Raw genomic sequence first — 14,547 nt, forward strand, 5'->3', positions numbered from 1 at the left:
TGGAAGACCTTAGTGCTGTTTTCCAAACACAGCGCTTTTACTATAGCATTTTAATAATGACATTAAGTTGTTCTGTTATTTTTAGGGACTTGTCTTACAACAACATAAGAGACCTTCCAAGTTTCAATGGTTGTCACGCTTTGGAAGAAATGTAAGTTGGCTTTTGACTTATCTGTTTTGTTGTAGTATACTGTTCACCGATCATTTCCTATAATGAATTGTTGCAAGAAATCAGAGGTTCATATAGTTCCTGTAAATAAAATGTCCTTGTGTCTGATGTGTTACTGTAGTGACCATTTCTTTCATGTTTTGTAACAATAGGAAATTTTTCTGTTACCTAGATGTTCCTTGAAATGAATTTATCCAATTTTTATGTTTCTCTTATGGCATAGTTTAAGTTTGGTTATAGAGTTTTTTTTCTGGTTCATTAGTTCTAGCATGTCAATAATTTGAGGTTATATTCCTAGAAATAGAACTAACTCTACTGTCTCTAACAATTTTGATTTCCTGCCTAGGAAAAGGTATATCTATTCTTCTATTAGAAATTCTATCTATTAGACATTCTGTCAGATTCTCTAAGGGAGGGCAGTTATATCAGAAAACAGAAAAACGGATTCTGGCTACTGAGGGGAACAGATCTGAATATTAGTTTCCAGTGTGCCAGAGGTATTAATTGTCTCTTCCTTCTCCTCCTCCTCCTCCTCCTCCTCCTCTTCCCCCTCCCCCTCCTCTTCCCCTTCCTACTCCTCCTGCCCCTCCTCTTCCTTCTTCCCCTCTTCCTGCCCCTCCTCTTCCCCCTCCCCCTCCTCTTCCCTTTCCTCCTCCTCCTGCCCCTCCTCTTCCTCCTCCTCCTCATCTTCCTTCATTTCTTCTTCTCCTCCTCCTCTCTTCTCCCCTCCCCTCCCCTTTCTCTCCTCTTCCTTTTCTCATCTCTTTCCTCCTCTTCCTCTTTTTGTCCCCACTTTTCCTTCCTATGCTGCCTGCCAGGCCAGATCTCAAATTTTTTCTCACTAGTCATCTTTCTTCTCTCATATCTGAGTAAGATCAGTAGGAATTTAGATAGGGTACCAGTTAACTCCCAGTATAATTTGAGACAGAATATCAGTTAGTCTAATTTCTTCATTTTGTAGATAAAGAAATTACATTTCTTACTTTCAACAAGATCAGTATAATAAATATTTAAATTTGTAAAAAACTTAACAGAGAATATTACTTTTCAACATAGAATTTTTTCCTTCTTGTTTATTAATCTCTCTCTACCTTCCCTCTCTTCCCCCATTCTTATTTATTTTTTAGTTCATTGCAGCGTAATCAAATCTACCTAATAAAGGAAAACACTTTTCAAGGCCTATCATCCCTAAGAATTCTGTAAGTTTGTCTGTGATTATTAAAGACAAAGCTTTGTCAAGCTATAAATTTACATTTCATGGTTGTCTTCAGTTTCCTTCTGCTGTGGTAAAATAGCACAAAAAACCCTGATAAAAGGAAGAAAAGGTTCCTTTGGTTCAGAATTCCAGGTTGTGGTTACTATAGGGAAGTCAAGGTGGCAGGGACCGTAAGAGGCTAGTCACATGACATCACAATCTAGTTTATATGACATCATAGTCCAGGTGACATGATATCAGAGTCCAGATCACATGATGCCACAATGCAGGTCCCATGACACCTCAGTCCAGGTCACATTACATCACAGTCCAGGACAGAGAGATGTTAATGGATGCCTGACCTGCTAGTCTTCTTCTCCACTCTATATAGTCTAGGGTCCTCTATGCAGGACATGGTACCACCCTCAGTGAGTGGTTCTTTACACCTGAATTAATGTAATCAAGAGAATCCCCTATGAGTACACCCAGAGGCCAGCCTGATAGACAGTCCCTCATTGACACTCCCTTCTGAAGTGATTCCGTATTCTGTCAAGTTGACAGTAAAAAACTGTCACAATGATTTCCATGTTACTAATAACACTTAAAACATGCTTGATATTTTATAAACATCATTTAGACTTTACCTAGTGATACTTTACGATCTACTTTTGGTACTTTTCACCGTAGCTCATTTATGATATTGGTCCTCAGCCAGTGAAATGTTTATACTTGTTTGTTTTCAAGTTGAGCGAGTTTGGAGCTTCATTAGAGCAAGGGTAGGCCGACCCCAGCCTGTGTGCTGTCTGCAGCCTCTTGTAGTTACAAAGATTGTGGACACACAGCCAGGCCTCTTGGGGAAATGTTGATTTAAGCTGCTCTTCTCAGGCTGTGGTACAACTGAGCAGTAGCAAAAAAAAAAAAAAAAAAAAAACAGAAGATGAAAAGATCTACTCTTTGGCATTTACAAAGAGAAGTTTGCTGGCCCTGTTCTGGAGTACCTGTCATGTTAAATATAGTTCATATGAAGCAGATGTACCCATTTAAAACACTTAAATTTAAATGCATACTTTTGCCTGGCACTCTATTAAGCCTGGGAATATGGAGTTGACTAAGAACAGAAAATGTAGTGGACTCAATTAATGAATAATTTTTAAATATAGAAAAGGTTTGAAAAATTGACACTGAGGAGAAATTACATCTATTGAATCTGCTTTTTTTTTTTTTTTTTTTTTTTTTTTTGGTTTCTTGAGACAGGGTTTCTCTGTGTAGCTTTACGCCTTTCCTGGATCTCGCTCTGTAGACCAGGCTGGCCTCGAACTCACAGAGATCCGCCTGCCTCTGCCTCCCGAGTGCTGGGATTAAAGGTGTGCGCCACCACCGCCCGGCCAAATCTGCTTCTCTAGTGGGTTCCCTTTAAGAAATGAAACAGGCTGGAGTTGTGGCTTGGTGGCATTGCGTCTGCCTCCTAGACACAAGGTTCTTGAGTTCATTCTCCAGGGGACAGGGGCAGCTCATATCTGCCATCACTTTTAAAGCATTGATAAAGGACAACTGAAAGCTGGTCATTTCATGAGTTTCTGTTATCCAGGACATGTGTTATTAATTTATTATTAATTATGTTAACATCCAATTTAAATATGATACTATTTCTCTGGTTTGTTAATGCTATGGTATCAGAAATTTTCAGGGTGTGTTCTGTAAGTAGGGCTAGCTCTAACATTGATAGGAGTTTTATTTCCTGCTTTGAGAAAGAATGATATCGGAAGCTCTTTTGAGCACTCTTGTTTGCTTATTGATTATTAGTCTTCTCTTGGGGCTTTGAGAAGGCAAACAATATGAAGCCCATTTATTTATTTTTTTTTTTAAGCTTTGTCAGGACTTGGGCGTTTCCTGCCCTGGTTAACAGTATCAAAGGGTGATATCATATCGGTGCTGTTTTGGAACTGGTACCAGAATGATAAAGTGAGAAAATTCACAACTGGTTTGAAAGAGTTGCCAGCTACAGTCAATATGACAGGGAAGAGTGTTGTAAAAGAAAGGCAGTGACTATAAACATCTGAGAAATGTTGTTAGGCAAGAGGGAAGGTCTGGTTAAGGGATGCTGTGTTACAACCTCAGATTATACAGTGCAGTCTGAGTGACTGGCTGGAGTCTGGAGTGTTTATTTGAAATCATTAACATCTTGCCCTTGTCACTGCAGAGATCTGAGTAGGAACCTAATCAGTGAAATTCACAGCGGAGCTTTTGCGAAGCTTGGGACAATCACCAACCTGTAAGTAAAAGCAGTTTCATAAGGAGTAAATGGTCTACAAAACCTGTGGTCACATCAGAATATTTCTCTAGTTCTTTCCTTATATAAATGCTAAGCTGTGATGATGTAGTAACAGCTTCTTAGGTGTCAAGACCTATGTTAGATCTATCTTTTTAATACATCTAAGCTTCATTTTAGTTATCTAATAATATACATAAATAAGATAAAATTATATAATCATAAATATCTAATATGTATGATGTTAATATATACGCACAGATTTTCTTTGATCTTATTTTTACATGTATTCTGTGTGTGACTGTGTGTGCACACATGTGCACATGTGTACATGTCACAACGTGCATGGGGAGGTTAAAAGACAACTTTGGGGGTGAGTTCTCTCCCATGTGGATTCGGGAGATTGAACTCCGGTTTTCAGGCTTCACAGTGTCCCTACCAGCTGAACTGTCTTAGAAGCCAGATGGAGAGATTTGTATGTGATTTGTGTCTTAGAGAGTTAACTTGAAGTGTCTTTCACCTTTCAGGGATGTAAGTTTCAATGAATTAACTTCACTTCCTACGGAAGGCCTGAATGGGCTCAATCAACTAAAACTTGTAGGCAACTTCAAGCTGAAAGATGCCTTGGCAGCAAGAGACTTTGCTAACCTCAGGTGCGTTTGTTGGGGCCACTCTTCCTTCTGGTAGTTATGGTAGACCCCAAATTACTGAGCCTCCTGTTTTTCTCTTCCTCTGTGGTTTCCAGATTTTTTCTGGTAGGTTGTAATTTAGGAGTATTTTCTACCTCTGTCCTTGTAAATTTGGTGAAAATAGAACCTGAACACTATCCCATAGTTGTCAAGAGCACGAATTAAGCTCTGGATACTCTCATAAAGATGTTTGTCAGATTTTTTTTTTTTAATGGACTTGTCGTTAGCAACAAGATACTGGAAATGTCCCAAGTGTGAACTGACAGGAAGCTGGCACAGTGCCATCACCTGTCCTAGAGACTGCAGATTTGTAGGGGTTCATTAGATGCAGCAAAGGGCTTGAGCATATTCACTTTGTTTATATGAACAAAGCTACAGATGACCTGGGGTATTGATTTTAAATAAACTATCCATTTCCTATGCTTCAGACACATATTAAAGGATCACTGAGATATTTCGATTGCTGCATGGTTATGAAATTTTTAACATACGACTTAATTTGCATCCAGACATCAAGAAACAACTCATAAAAGGGGGGCCTCCAGCTGTGTTCTTGAGGTTTACCAGAACTCTCTTCATAGATGAGGAAACTGGTCTGGGGAGGATGCATAGCCAACTGAAAGCATATGCCAGGTGTTTCTGGTGCCTTGGCTGGGTTCAGTGTTTTTGCAGGACTTAAGTCCTGTCTGCAAATCTGGTATTCAGTGTGTGTTTTACAATTCTTTTCCCAGGTCTCTATCAGTACCATATGCTTATCAGTGTTGTGCATTTTGGGGGTGTGACTCTTATGCAAATTTAAACACCGAAGATAACAGCCTCCAAGACCACAGTGTAACAAAGGAGAAAGGCAAGTGTGCCCACTCTGAGAAATAGACACCTCCCTAAGGCATTAATCAACCTGTCTGTGTTGTAATCAATTTGAAAAGGATCAGCATGAAATCTGTGAGGAAGTAGTATTTATTGTGCTACCTGAATAAAAAAAGAATATTTTATGTATTCTTTGACAATTTCATATATGTATATAATGTATCTTGTTCATATCCAACCCTGATGCCCTCCCCATTCCCCCAGCTCCCTCCCCCCAGTACTTTTTACCGGCATCTTTAATGCTGTCAAGCCTCATATAAGCGAATCTTGTATTAGTCACATAAAAGAAACACTGTAGAGGGAATTTGGTCCTTTCGAACTGTGTATCTTCTGAAGTCGATGGACTTTGTTTTGTATTCAGGTGCCGCTGATGCAGCAAATGTCACCAGCACTGCTGAAAATGAAGAACACAGCCAAATAATTATCCACTGTACACCTTCAACAGGTAGTGCCCCACCTCTGTGGCTGTAATTTCTCACTTTCAGTAACACTGGGTAAATATGTCTGGGCATGGATGTGATAGCTATTGGTAGAGGAGGGATTAGATAACCGGATAAAAGCCATTGTTCAAATTCAGCCTAATGCTCTTTGGAGAACTACTTCGGAAAATCACTTCCGGGTTCAACAGAGATGTGCTCAAGTGGGTGTGTGCAGTGTGTGTGTGTGTGTGTGTGTGTGTGTGTGTGTGTGTGTGTGTGTAGGCCAGAGGTCAATATCAATTTACTCCACCATATTTTTTGAGTCAGGGTCTCTTACTGAACCTGGAATGCACTGATTTAGCTAGACCAACTGGCTAGTAAACTAGAGGGATCCACCTATCTGCCATCACCTCCTCCATTGCTGGAGAAACAGACATATGCCTCTGTGCCAGGGCTTTTTATGAGGATGTTGGGGATCTAAACTCTGGTCCATGTTCTTGTGCAGCACCCTAACCAGCTGAGCTATCTCCTAGCTCCTTTTTTTTTTTTTTTTTTTTTTTTTTTTGTAATGTTTTTAGAGACAGGGTTTCTCTGTGTAACAATCCTGGATGCCTGGGAACGCACTCTGTAGACCAGGCTGGCCTCAAACTCACAGAGATCTGCTTGCCTCTGCCTACACTGAGTGCTGGGATTAAAGACATGTGCCACCAACACAGCCCATCTTATTTTTTTTTTCTGACTTACTTCCTTTATCTTATTAGTTTTGTGAAAGTTATTAAACTGATGTCGCATATTTGGTTGTTGTTATTATGGCATAATCTGCCTAATCTACCAAAGAAGGTGGATTTCTCCCCAGCTGAGCTATAGAAACACATATATATGACAGATATCCTAAGATAGAAGCAGTCTGGAGTAGAATCCAGATCCTTCTGTGGAATCAGATGCAGGAAGCAGTAGGCTTCCAAAGACAGAGTCCAGGTGTTAGGAAAGTACACCTACCCATCTGAGAAATAGTTGCCAAAGGATGGCATTCTTGCCAGAAGAGCTCTCTTCTGGCTTGTGTTGGTTGTTGTTGTTTGTTTGTTTGTTTGTTATGTTGTGTTTGAGACAGGGTGTCACTATATATTTCTAGTTTGCCTGGAACTCACTGTGTAGACCAGGCTGGCTGCAAACTCAGAAATCACTTGACTCTGCTGATGAAAGGTGTGCTCCACCTTGCCCAGCCCTGCTCTTCTTTTTATAGAGGGCTGAGTTCTGACTCAGAAATAAAGGCAATAAAGTGCTTTCGTGTAGAATTTCCTGAGGGTAGTACAACATAGTTTCAAAAGTTTATGTTATGTGGAAATCAAAAATTGTATAGAATTGACTTTATATGATTAAGATGGGGATGATGAAATGGCTGAGAGGGTAAGGAGACTTACTGCTAAGTCTGATGACCTAAGTTCAACCCCCAGACATACATGGTAGAAGGAGAGAATCAAGGCTAGCAAGTTGCCTTCTGACTTCCATGCATGCACGGTGGCATGCATACGCTCTAAATGCAAAATAAATAAATACAAATATAATTTTTTAAAAATACTGTTTAAAAATAAGATACTTTATTGGATGTATAAATTTCCTGACTGCTCAGGAAAATAAAATATGTCTTTAACCAGCTACAGTATATAGTTTTGTTCAGCTTCATAGACAAATTTTTTATTTTGATTTATTAAACAAAACACTTATTATTTGTGATATAATTAGCATGTGAAAATTAATAACTAAGATAAATAATTCAGCCAGAACGATGGCTTATACCTTGAATTCCAGCATTTGGGAGGCAGAATCAGGCTGATCTCTGTGAGTTCTAGGTTAGCTTGGTCTATACAGCAAATTCTAGAACAGCTAGAACATAGGAAGACCCCATCAAGAAAAAGTAAAAAAAAAAAAAAAAAAAAGGACAAACAGTTCAGCTGCTAAATGAGTATTCATTGAAACCTAGTCTGTTTAGTTATAAAGAATTAATATCTGTGCGATTTAATCTTAGCTCTATTAGCTTAGTGAGTAACCTTTGTCAAGTCAATTAAAGGCTTTCAAATGTCAGTTTCTTTAAAGATCAGATTAACTGTATCTGTCTTAATCTGCCTCTTCAGGTTGCCTTTGAAAGTCATGAGAAATGGGCAGAAATGTGTTAAAGAAATATGTGTGCATACATACATGGTTATAAAGTATGTAGAGACTAGCAAAAAAAGGGTGGTAGTATTTACTGAAATTAACAACATACCTGGCAGCTGCTTAAGTATATTAAGCATGTGGTTCTGTGTAAGCTGTACATATCTATGAAACAGGCATTACTGTCCACAAGGGATAGGATGGGGTCTGTAGAGGCTGAGAGGAAGGACAGCAAGATACAAGCTCTCTGATTACAGAGTTCAGTACTTGGACCAAGTACCTTTTATTTGCTAGACATTGGGCTACCTATGTTAATTTTACCTAAAGTGACATTTTCTTTCAGTTATCTCCATGTGACCTTACCAGATATTTAATTTCAAAAATTAAGGGTAATTTATTTTTTAAGTGAGCTAGTCTTTGACTATAATATCTTAGAAGTGGTAATGTTTGATTTTGCAGGTGGCAGGCAGGCTTATTCTGGATTTCATTGCTAAGCCAGACTGTGTGATCCACAGTGTTCTCCAGCTCTCTTTCATTGTACCCTTTCTTTCTCATTTCTAGGTGCTTTCAAGCCCTGTGAATATCTACTGGGGAGCTGGATGATCCGCCTGACAGTGTGGTTCATTTTCCTGGTTGCCTTGCTTTTCAACCTGCTGGTCATTGTCACAGTGTTTGCATCTTGCTCGTCACTGCCTGCCTCCACACTCTTCATAGGCTTGATTTCTGTGTCTAACTTTCTTATGGGCATCTATACTGGCATCCTTACTTTTCTTGATGCCGTGTCTTGGGGCCGGTTTGCCGAATTTGGCATTTGGTGGGAGACCGGCAGTGGCTGCAAGGTAGCTGGGTCTCTGGCGGTCTTCTCCTCAGAGAGCGCCGTATTCCTGTTAATGCTGGCAGCTGTGGAGAGAAGCTTATCTGCAAAGGAAATAATGAAAAACGGGAAGAGCAGTCACCTTAAACAGTTTCGGGTCGCTGCCTTCTTAGCTTTCCTGGGTGCTGCCATAGCAGGCTGCTTCCCCCTTTTCCATGGAGGGGAATATTCCGCATCCCCCTTGTGCTTGCCGTTTCCTACAGGAGAAACCCCATCGTTAGGATTTACTGTGACCTTAGTGCTGTTAAACTCACTAGCGTTTTTATTAATGGCCATTATCTACACTAAACTGTATTGCAACTTGGAGAAAGAAGATCTGTCGGAAAACTCACAGTCTAGCATGATTAAGCACGTTGCTTGGCTGATCTTCACCAACTGCATCTTTTTCTGCCCCGTTGCGTTTTTCTCCTTTGCACCATTGATCACGGCAATCTCTATCAGCCCCGAAATAATGAAGTCTGTTACACTGATATTCTTCCCATTGCCTGCTTGCCTGAATCCAGTCCTGTATGTTTTCTTCAACCCAAAGTTTAAAGAAGACTGGAAGCTACTGAAGCGGCGCGTTACCAGGAAACATGGATCTGTTTCGGTTTCCATCAGCAGCCAAGGTGGTTGTGGGGAACAGGATTTCTACTATGACTGTGGCATGTATTCCCACTTGCAGGGTAACCTGACTGTGTGCGACTGTTGTGAGTCATTTCTTTTGACAAAACCAGTATCCTGCAAACACTTAATAAAATCACACAGTTGTCCTGTGTTGACAGTGGCCTCTTGCCAAAGACCAGAGGGCTATTGGTCTGACTGTGGCACACAGTCAGCCCACTCTGACTATGCAGATGAAGAAGATTCCTTTGTCTCAGACAGTTCTGACCAGGTGCAGGCCTGTGGACGAGCCTGCTTCTACCAGAGTCGTGGATTCCCCTCTGGTACGCTATGCTTATAATCTACCGAGAGTCAGAGACTGAACTACTGTGTCTGTAACCATTTCCCCCATCAACCAAATCACAGTGCTCATAGAGTGAGCTGTGTCTTTTGACCTCTCATCTGGGAAGCACTTCTGTAATCACTGCCTGGTGTCACTCAGAAGAGGAGGAAGGTGGCAGTTTATTTCTCAAACCGGACATTTGTGAAGAATGGGTGCCTAAATTATATATTGGTGAAAAAAATGCAATGTCCCAGCGATGTGTGGTCTGATTGAAATAAATACAACTTAAAAATGATTTGATGTATGGCATAGCAATATAAAATTAGTTTTGTTTTGTTTTTCTCTGATTCATCAGGTGCAAAGTTCAAACTGTTTCTGAATTAAGCACAAGATAAAGGACAGCTGTTAATATTTTTTAATTGAAAATGTGAATTTATAAAACTGAGAAAACGTCTTGCTAATTTTACCTAATGTTTCATCATTAATCTCAGGACGACTTACTTCAGGGCCAAAAAAGGGATTGTCTCCCAGCTAGAGCTATGAGAGTTCAAACAGGCATTACCTTCAAGTTTTTTCTGTGTCCATAAATCAAAGGTTTTGTTCAAATGATTTTTAAATCTAAAACCTGAAGATGTTTTAAAGACAATATTAACAGCTGTTAGATTTTTTTAAAATAGCAAAACATTTGGTTTTGTTCATTATACATTGCTTTGATGAAATCACGGTGATTTTTTTTTTCCCCCTCAGTGTTTTACAGTCAGGTACTAGGGCAAAGCAAAAAGCAAATTGCTATGTGGGCTTAGTAGAGATGACTAACTACTAAGTAATATTGAGATTTTAATAGTAACCAAGCGGTTTGATGGCTTTATGTGATGTTCTCATTAACAGACACTTCCTAATGTCATTGGCTGCACTGACATTTCCAATGATGTGTTATCGTTAGTTTGGATTATACAGGAAGTAAATTTGGGTAATTTTATTTAATTGGAACAAATTAGTAGTAGTCATGACACAAAGCACTTACATTTATTTTTTAGTGAGCTAGAGTCTCCTGTGATGATATATGAAAACTTCCATACGTTTTTCCCATCCAGCAATTTTTTTTTAAAAGCCCATCCCATAGCTCAGTTGCTATGCTTTGGTTAAACAAGACACATAGTAAGAGTTGGGGGATCAAAGCTTGTCCTATGTCTTTAAAGTTTTTTAATTGACTTGATTCTTACCTATAAGCTTCTGATGTGTTCCTATAAGGAGGCTTAACACTGTGTTAAGTCAGTAGCAAACCCATTGCCTGGTTAAACAAAAACTTAAGCTAGATTGCAGTTTGATGATTAAACTGTATATAATGTGCATATGATGAATTTTTATCTATGTAAATTATTTTTAGAACATGAGTTGGGAAATGTGGCTTCTGTTCATTTCGTTTAATTAAAGCTACCTCCTAAACTATAGTGACTGCCAGTAGCAGAATGTTAAATTGTGGTTTATATACATGTTTTTGTGTGTGGTTTTTTGTTTTTTTGTTTTGTTTTGTTTTGGGTTTTTTTTGCATTGTAAATAGTCTTGGTTGTAAATTGTCAGTGGAATAAAAACAGAATCTTTGTATATTGAAATCATGTAGTTTGTATAAAATGTGGGAGGGATTTATTTACTGTGTGTTGTATTTTGTAAGGTCATCTATTTACAGCTTAAATAAAATGTTTGTATATTTACACATCTGATAAATATTAAATCATAACTTGGTAAGAAAAATCCCAATTAAAGGCTTTCTTCCTAAAATTCAAACTATTGAAAACTGTTCATTTTGTTCTTTTAAGAAATAGGCCAAGCATGGTGGAACATGCCTTTAATCCCAGCACTTGGAAGGCAGAGGCAGGTGGATCTCTGTTAGTTCAAGGCCAGCCTGGCCTGGTCTACAGAGTTCCAGGACAGCCAGGGCTATGTAGAGAGACTCTGTGTCGCCCCCCCCCCCCCGCCAAAAATAAATAAATAATAAAAAAAATAGAATAGCAGCTATATAACTGTGCTAGACATTATTAAATATAGCATTGTACACAGTGTTTTAAATGATTACAAGTTTCTAGAAAGCAGTCAAATTCTTAATTTATAACTAAATATATTACTGAGTGTACTTAGTATTACACATGGGATACTTAAATTTTTTTTTTTTTTCTGAGACAGGGTTTCTCTGTAGTTTTGGTGTCTGCCCTGGATCTCTCTGTAGACCAGGCTGGCCTTGAACTCACAGAGATCCGCCTGGCTCTGCCTCCCAAGTGCTGGGATTAAAGGCGTGTGCCACCGCCACACTAAATTTTTAAGTAGAGAATATTAGAAGAGTTGTTGGAAATAACCACTGGAAAACACAATTTTCATGCTATCTATAAAAGTCTAGGACACTGTACTGAAATCAGAAGTAAAGTTCTATCCCAAACCGAACCATAGTTGAAAACAAATCGTGATATTTAAGAGGACCCTATTAATTAGATCTTTATTTACAGACAAATGATTAACAACCTGCAGGACACTAAAGGCCATCACTTCCTAGATTCTTAGAAAACCTCTCCTTTTTCAAATAAGAAGACAAATGATAAACCACAGCCAATTTCAGTAAATCCTCGAAACACGTACCATCCAAACCAGAACCCAGTTCTCTCTGTGTTTATATTTTATCTTATGTGTGGGTGTATGCAAGAGACATCGTCAAGGAAGCTGTCCACCTCCATTGGGACGGGTTCTCTCATTAGTTTGAAGCTCACTGATTAGGCTAGACTGGCTGGTTAGCTAGACTGATTGGCCCAAGCTTGTACCACTACACCCAGCAGTTTTACGTGGGTGCTGGGAATTGAATTCAGGTCCTCATGCTTGCGAGGTAGGCACTTTACTGACCAAGTCATACCCCTAGTCCCATTCATCCTAATTCTGGATATAGTATAAATTGTGTTAAACTCTGAATATTGGTAATCTTTATAGCAGAAAGCACAGTATAATTAATTACCCCTCACCTACACAACTTTAACAATTGCCCATAGCACACAATAAATCTTGCGTCTTCACATTCACTAAGCCCCTTCAGTCCCTCTGCCTCTTGGATTATTTTGAGGCAAGCTAAAACATCATATTACTTCATCTGTTAATACTTCAGTATGTAAAGAAAGACATTTCCAAAGCCATACCATAAAACTGTCATAAGGCTGACAAAGGTATTAGTTTTGTAATATAGTTACATATTTTTAAGCAAAAGTCACTTTTACAGAAGGTTCCCATACCAGTTAAAACTGACTAAAGTGAAAATAAGTGAATATCAAGAAGACATGATTAAGTCTGTACTCTGTAATTTAAGGGGGGAGCTAATTCATATAATCCTACCAATCTTGACTATTGCTTCTCAGCCCAAGTAACAAAAAAGCAATGTAAAAATAGACCATTTGTGGAACCTTATTACATTCAAACAAACATAGCTGCAGGCCATGTAACTGCCTTGTAGCATTTAAGGCTCCAGTATTGCTAAAGTGCAATGCACTTGGTGGGCACAATGATCCTAGAGTATCAAGAATACTTTAATAAAACACTAAGGGGGTAAAGGAAGTATATAAGATTCTCACACCAAGAGGTTTAATGTGGGAAACTGCCAGGGTTTAAAAGGGATTACCATTGATGCCAGGTCCTGAGGTAGAGCTAAGGATTAATGAAAAAATATGATAATGGGCTAGATTGGTTTAGAGAAGACCAAATTAAGGTCACTGTGGTCAAATAGCTTATTTTAGTATATTTTATTAAGAGGACAACTGCTGGTTCAAAGCCAGTTTCCTTCCTCTTCCCCAACACCTTTAGGTTATTTCTCTTGGAAATTGTTTCTCAAGCTTCCATCTTTGTGAAGCTGTGAGGTAGTTCAGTGTCTCTGAGTTACTGATACTCAGGATGTTTTCTGATAAAAGGTTTAAACTAGATCTACTGAATAACTGGTGTAAAGCATAAAAATAATTGTACTAAATCACTTTTCTTAGTCAGTTGTACAATTGTCTTCAATGTCATTGTTTTTACTGAAAATTTGAAGAAAATAGTGCTGTACCCCAAGGCTATATAACCCTGCTAGCATGTCATGTTATAGTCACTGTAACGTTTGCCTCATCTTTGGGTCTAGTATTTTTTACCATATCTAACTGCCTTGTGAAAAGTCTACAGATACAAATTTCATCACATTTTGTATCTTTGATCATTAAAGTTGGATGCTGTTAGTCTCATTTTTACTTGTGTTGTTTCTGACATTAATGTTCATTAGGAGCCAGACAAAAGCTGTGTTTACAAGTGTACGCAGTTTAGTGAGTATGAATAACAAGCCCGGTTTCAGTGTAGGGCAACTTTTCCTTGAGGGCTTCATCTAGATCCCCAATCCCTAAAAGTGCCTCAAGGCCCTAGAAAAATGCCTAAAAGAATGAGGGAGCTGGGCGGTGGTGGCACATGCCTTTAATCCCAGCACTTGGTAGGCAGAGCCAGGCGGATCTCTGTGAGTTCGAGGCCAGCCTGGGCTACCAAGTGAGTTCCAGGAAAGGCGCAAAGCTACACAGAGAAACCCTGTCTCGAAAAAGCCAAAAAAAAAAAAAAAAAAAAAATATGAGGTATTTTAAAGTTGGCTCATGATCTGCTCTGGTTTGGACATGCTGGAGTGTGGACACAAACGCTTTAAAAAGACCAAAAAGTTCGCAAGCCCTGACAAACTGACAGATGCGAAAGACTGTGCCCAAAGAGGATTCTTAGCTTGGATGAAGTTCTCTTCCTAGAATGCAGCCTGATGTCAAAACAAAACAAAACAAAAACAAACAACCTAATCACGATTGCTATTTTTTATGATCCTGACCTTATATGAGCAAGGGGGTGGAAGGTGGGGATAATCATGGCTTCCCGCTTCTGCCTTTTCCTTTAAAAGGATCTGCCTTAGTGACATCGACACGTGTCGAGTACTAAATGGCCTATGGCACCACAGCAAACATA

General features: G+C 39.1%; 1 protein-coding gene and 1 long non-coding RNA gene across 3 annotated transcripts in view; one reads left to right on the plus strand and one right to left on the minus strand.

The window, feature by feature from the left end:
* The window catches only part of Lgr4 (leucine rich repeat containing G protein-coupled receptor 4), a 99,264-nt gene extending 87,921 nt beyond the window's left edge, over positions 1-11,343 (plus strand). Inside the window, exons 12-18 of the mRNA XM_059261073.1 lie at positions 86-151; positions 1,297-1,368; positions 3,565-3,636; positions 4,161-4,286; positions 5,054-5,169; positions 5,551-5,634; positions 8,321-11,343. Coding sequence (XP_059117056.1) covers positions 86-151; positions 1,297-1,368; positions 3,565-3,636; positions 4,161-4,286; positions 5,054-5,169; positions 5,551-5,634; positions 8,321-9,576 — 1,792 coding nt within the window. The 3' untranslated portion in view covers positions 9,577-11,343. The remainder of the gene's footprint in view (positions 1-85; positions 152-1,296; positions 1,369-3,564; positions 3,637-4,160; positions 4,287-5,053; positions 5,170-5,550; positions 5,635-8,320) is intronic.
* LOC131909440 (uncharacterized) lies at positions 3,511-14,510 on the minus strand. Of its 2 annotated transcripts, none has more exons than XR_009378847.1 (4): positions 14,414-14,510; positions 8,716-8,830; positions 5,418-5,583; positions 3,511-3,634 (listed from the first exon to the last, which is right to left on the minus strand). It is a non-coding gene; the product is annotated as an uncharacterized LOC131909440 (long non-coding RNA). The 2 variants fall into 2 exon arrangements; XR_009378848.1 differs by having other exon boundaries at positions 8,526-8,830.
* Positions 14,511-14,547: the final 37 nt, after the last annotated feature.

This window comes from Peromyscus eremicus, chromosome 4, assembly GCF_949786415.1.
Source record: "Peromyscus eremicus chromosome 4, PerEre_H2_v1, whole genome shotgun sequence".
Classification (NCBI taxonomy): Eukaryota; Metazoa; Chordata; class Mammalia; order Rodentia; family Cricetidae; genus Peromyscus; species Peromyscus eremicus.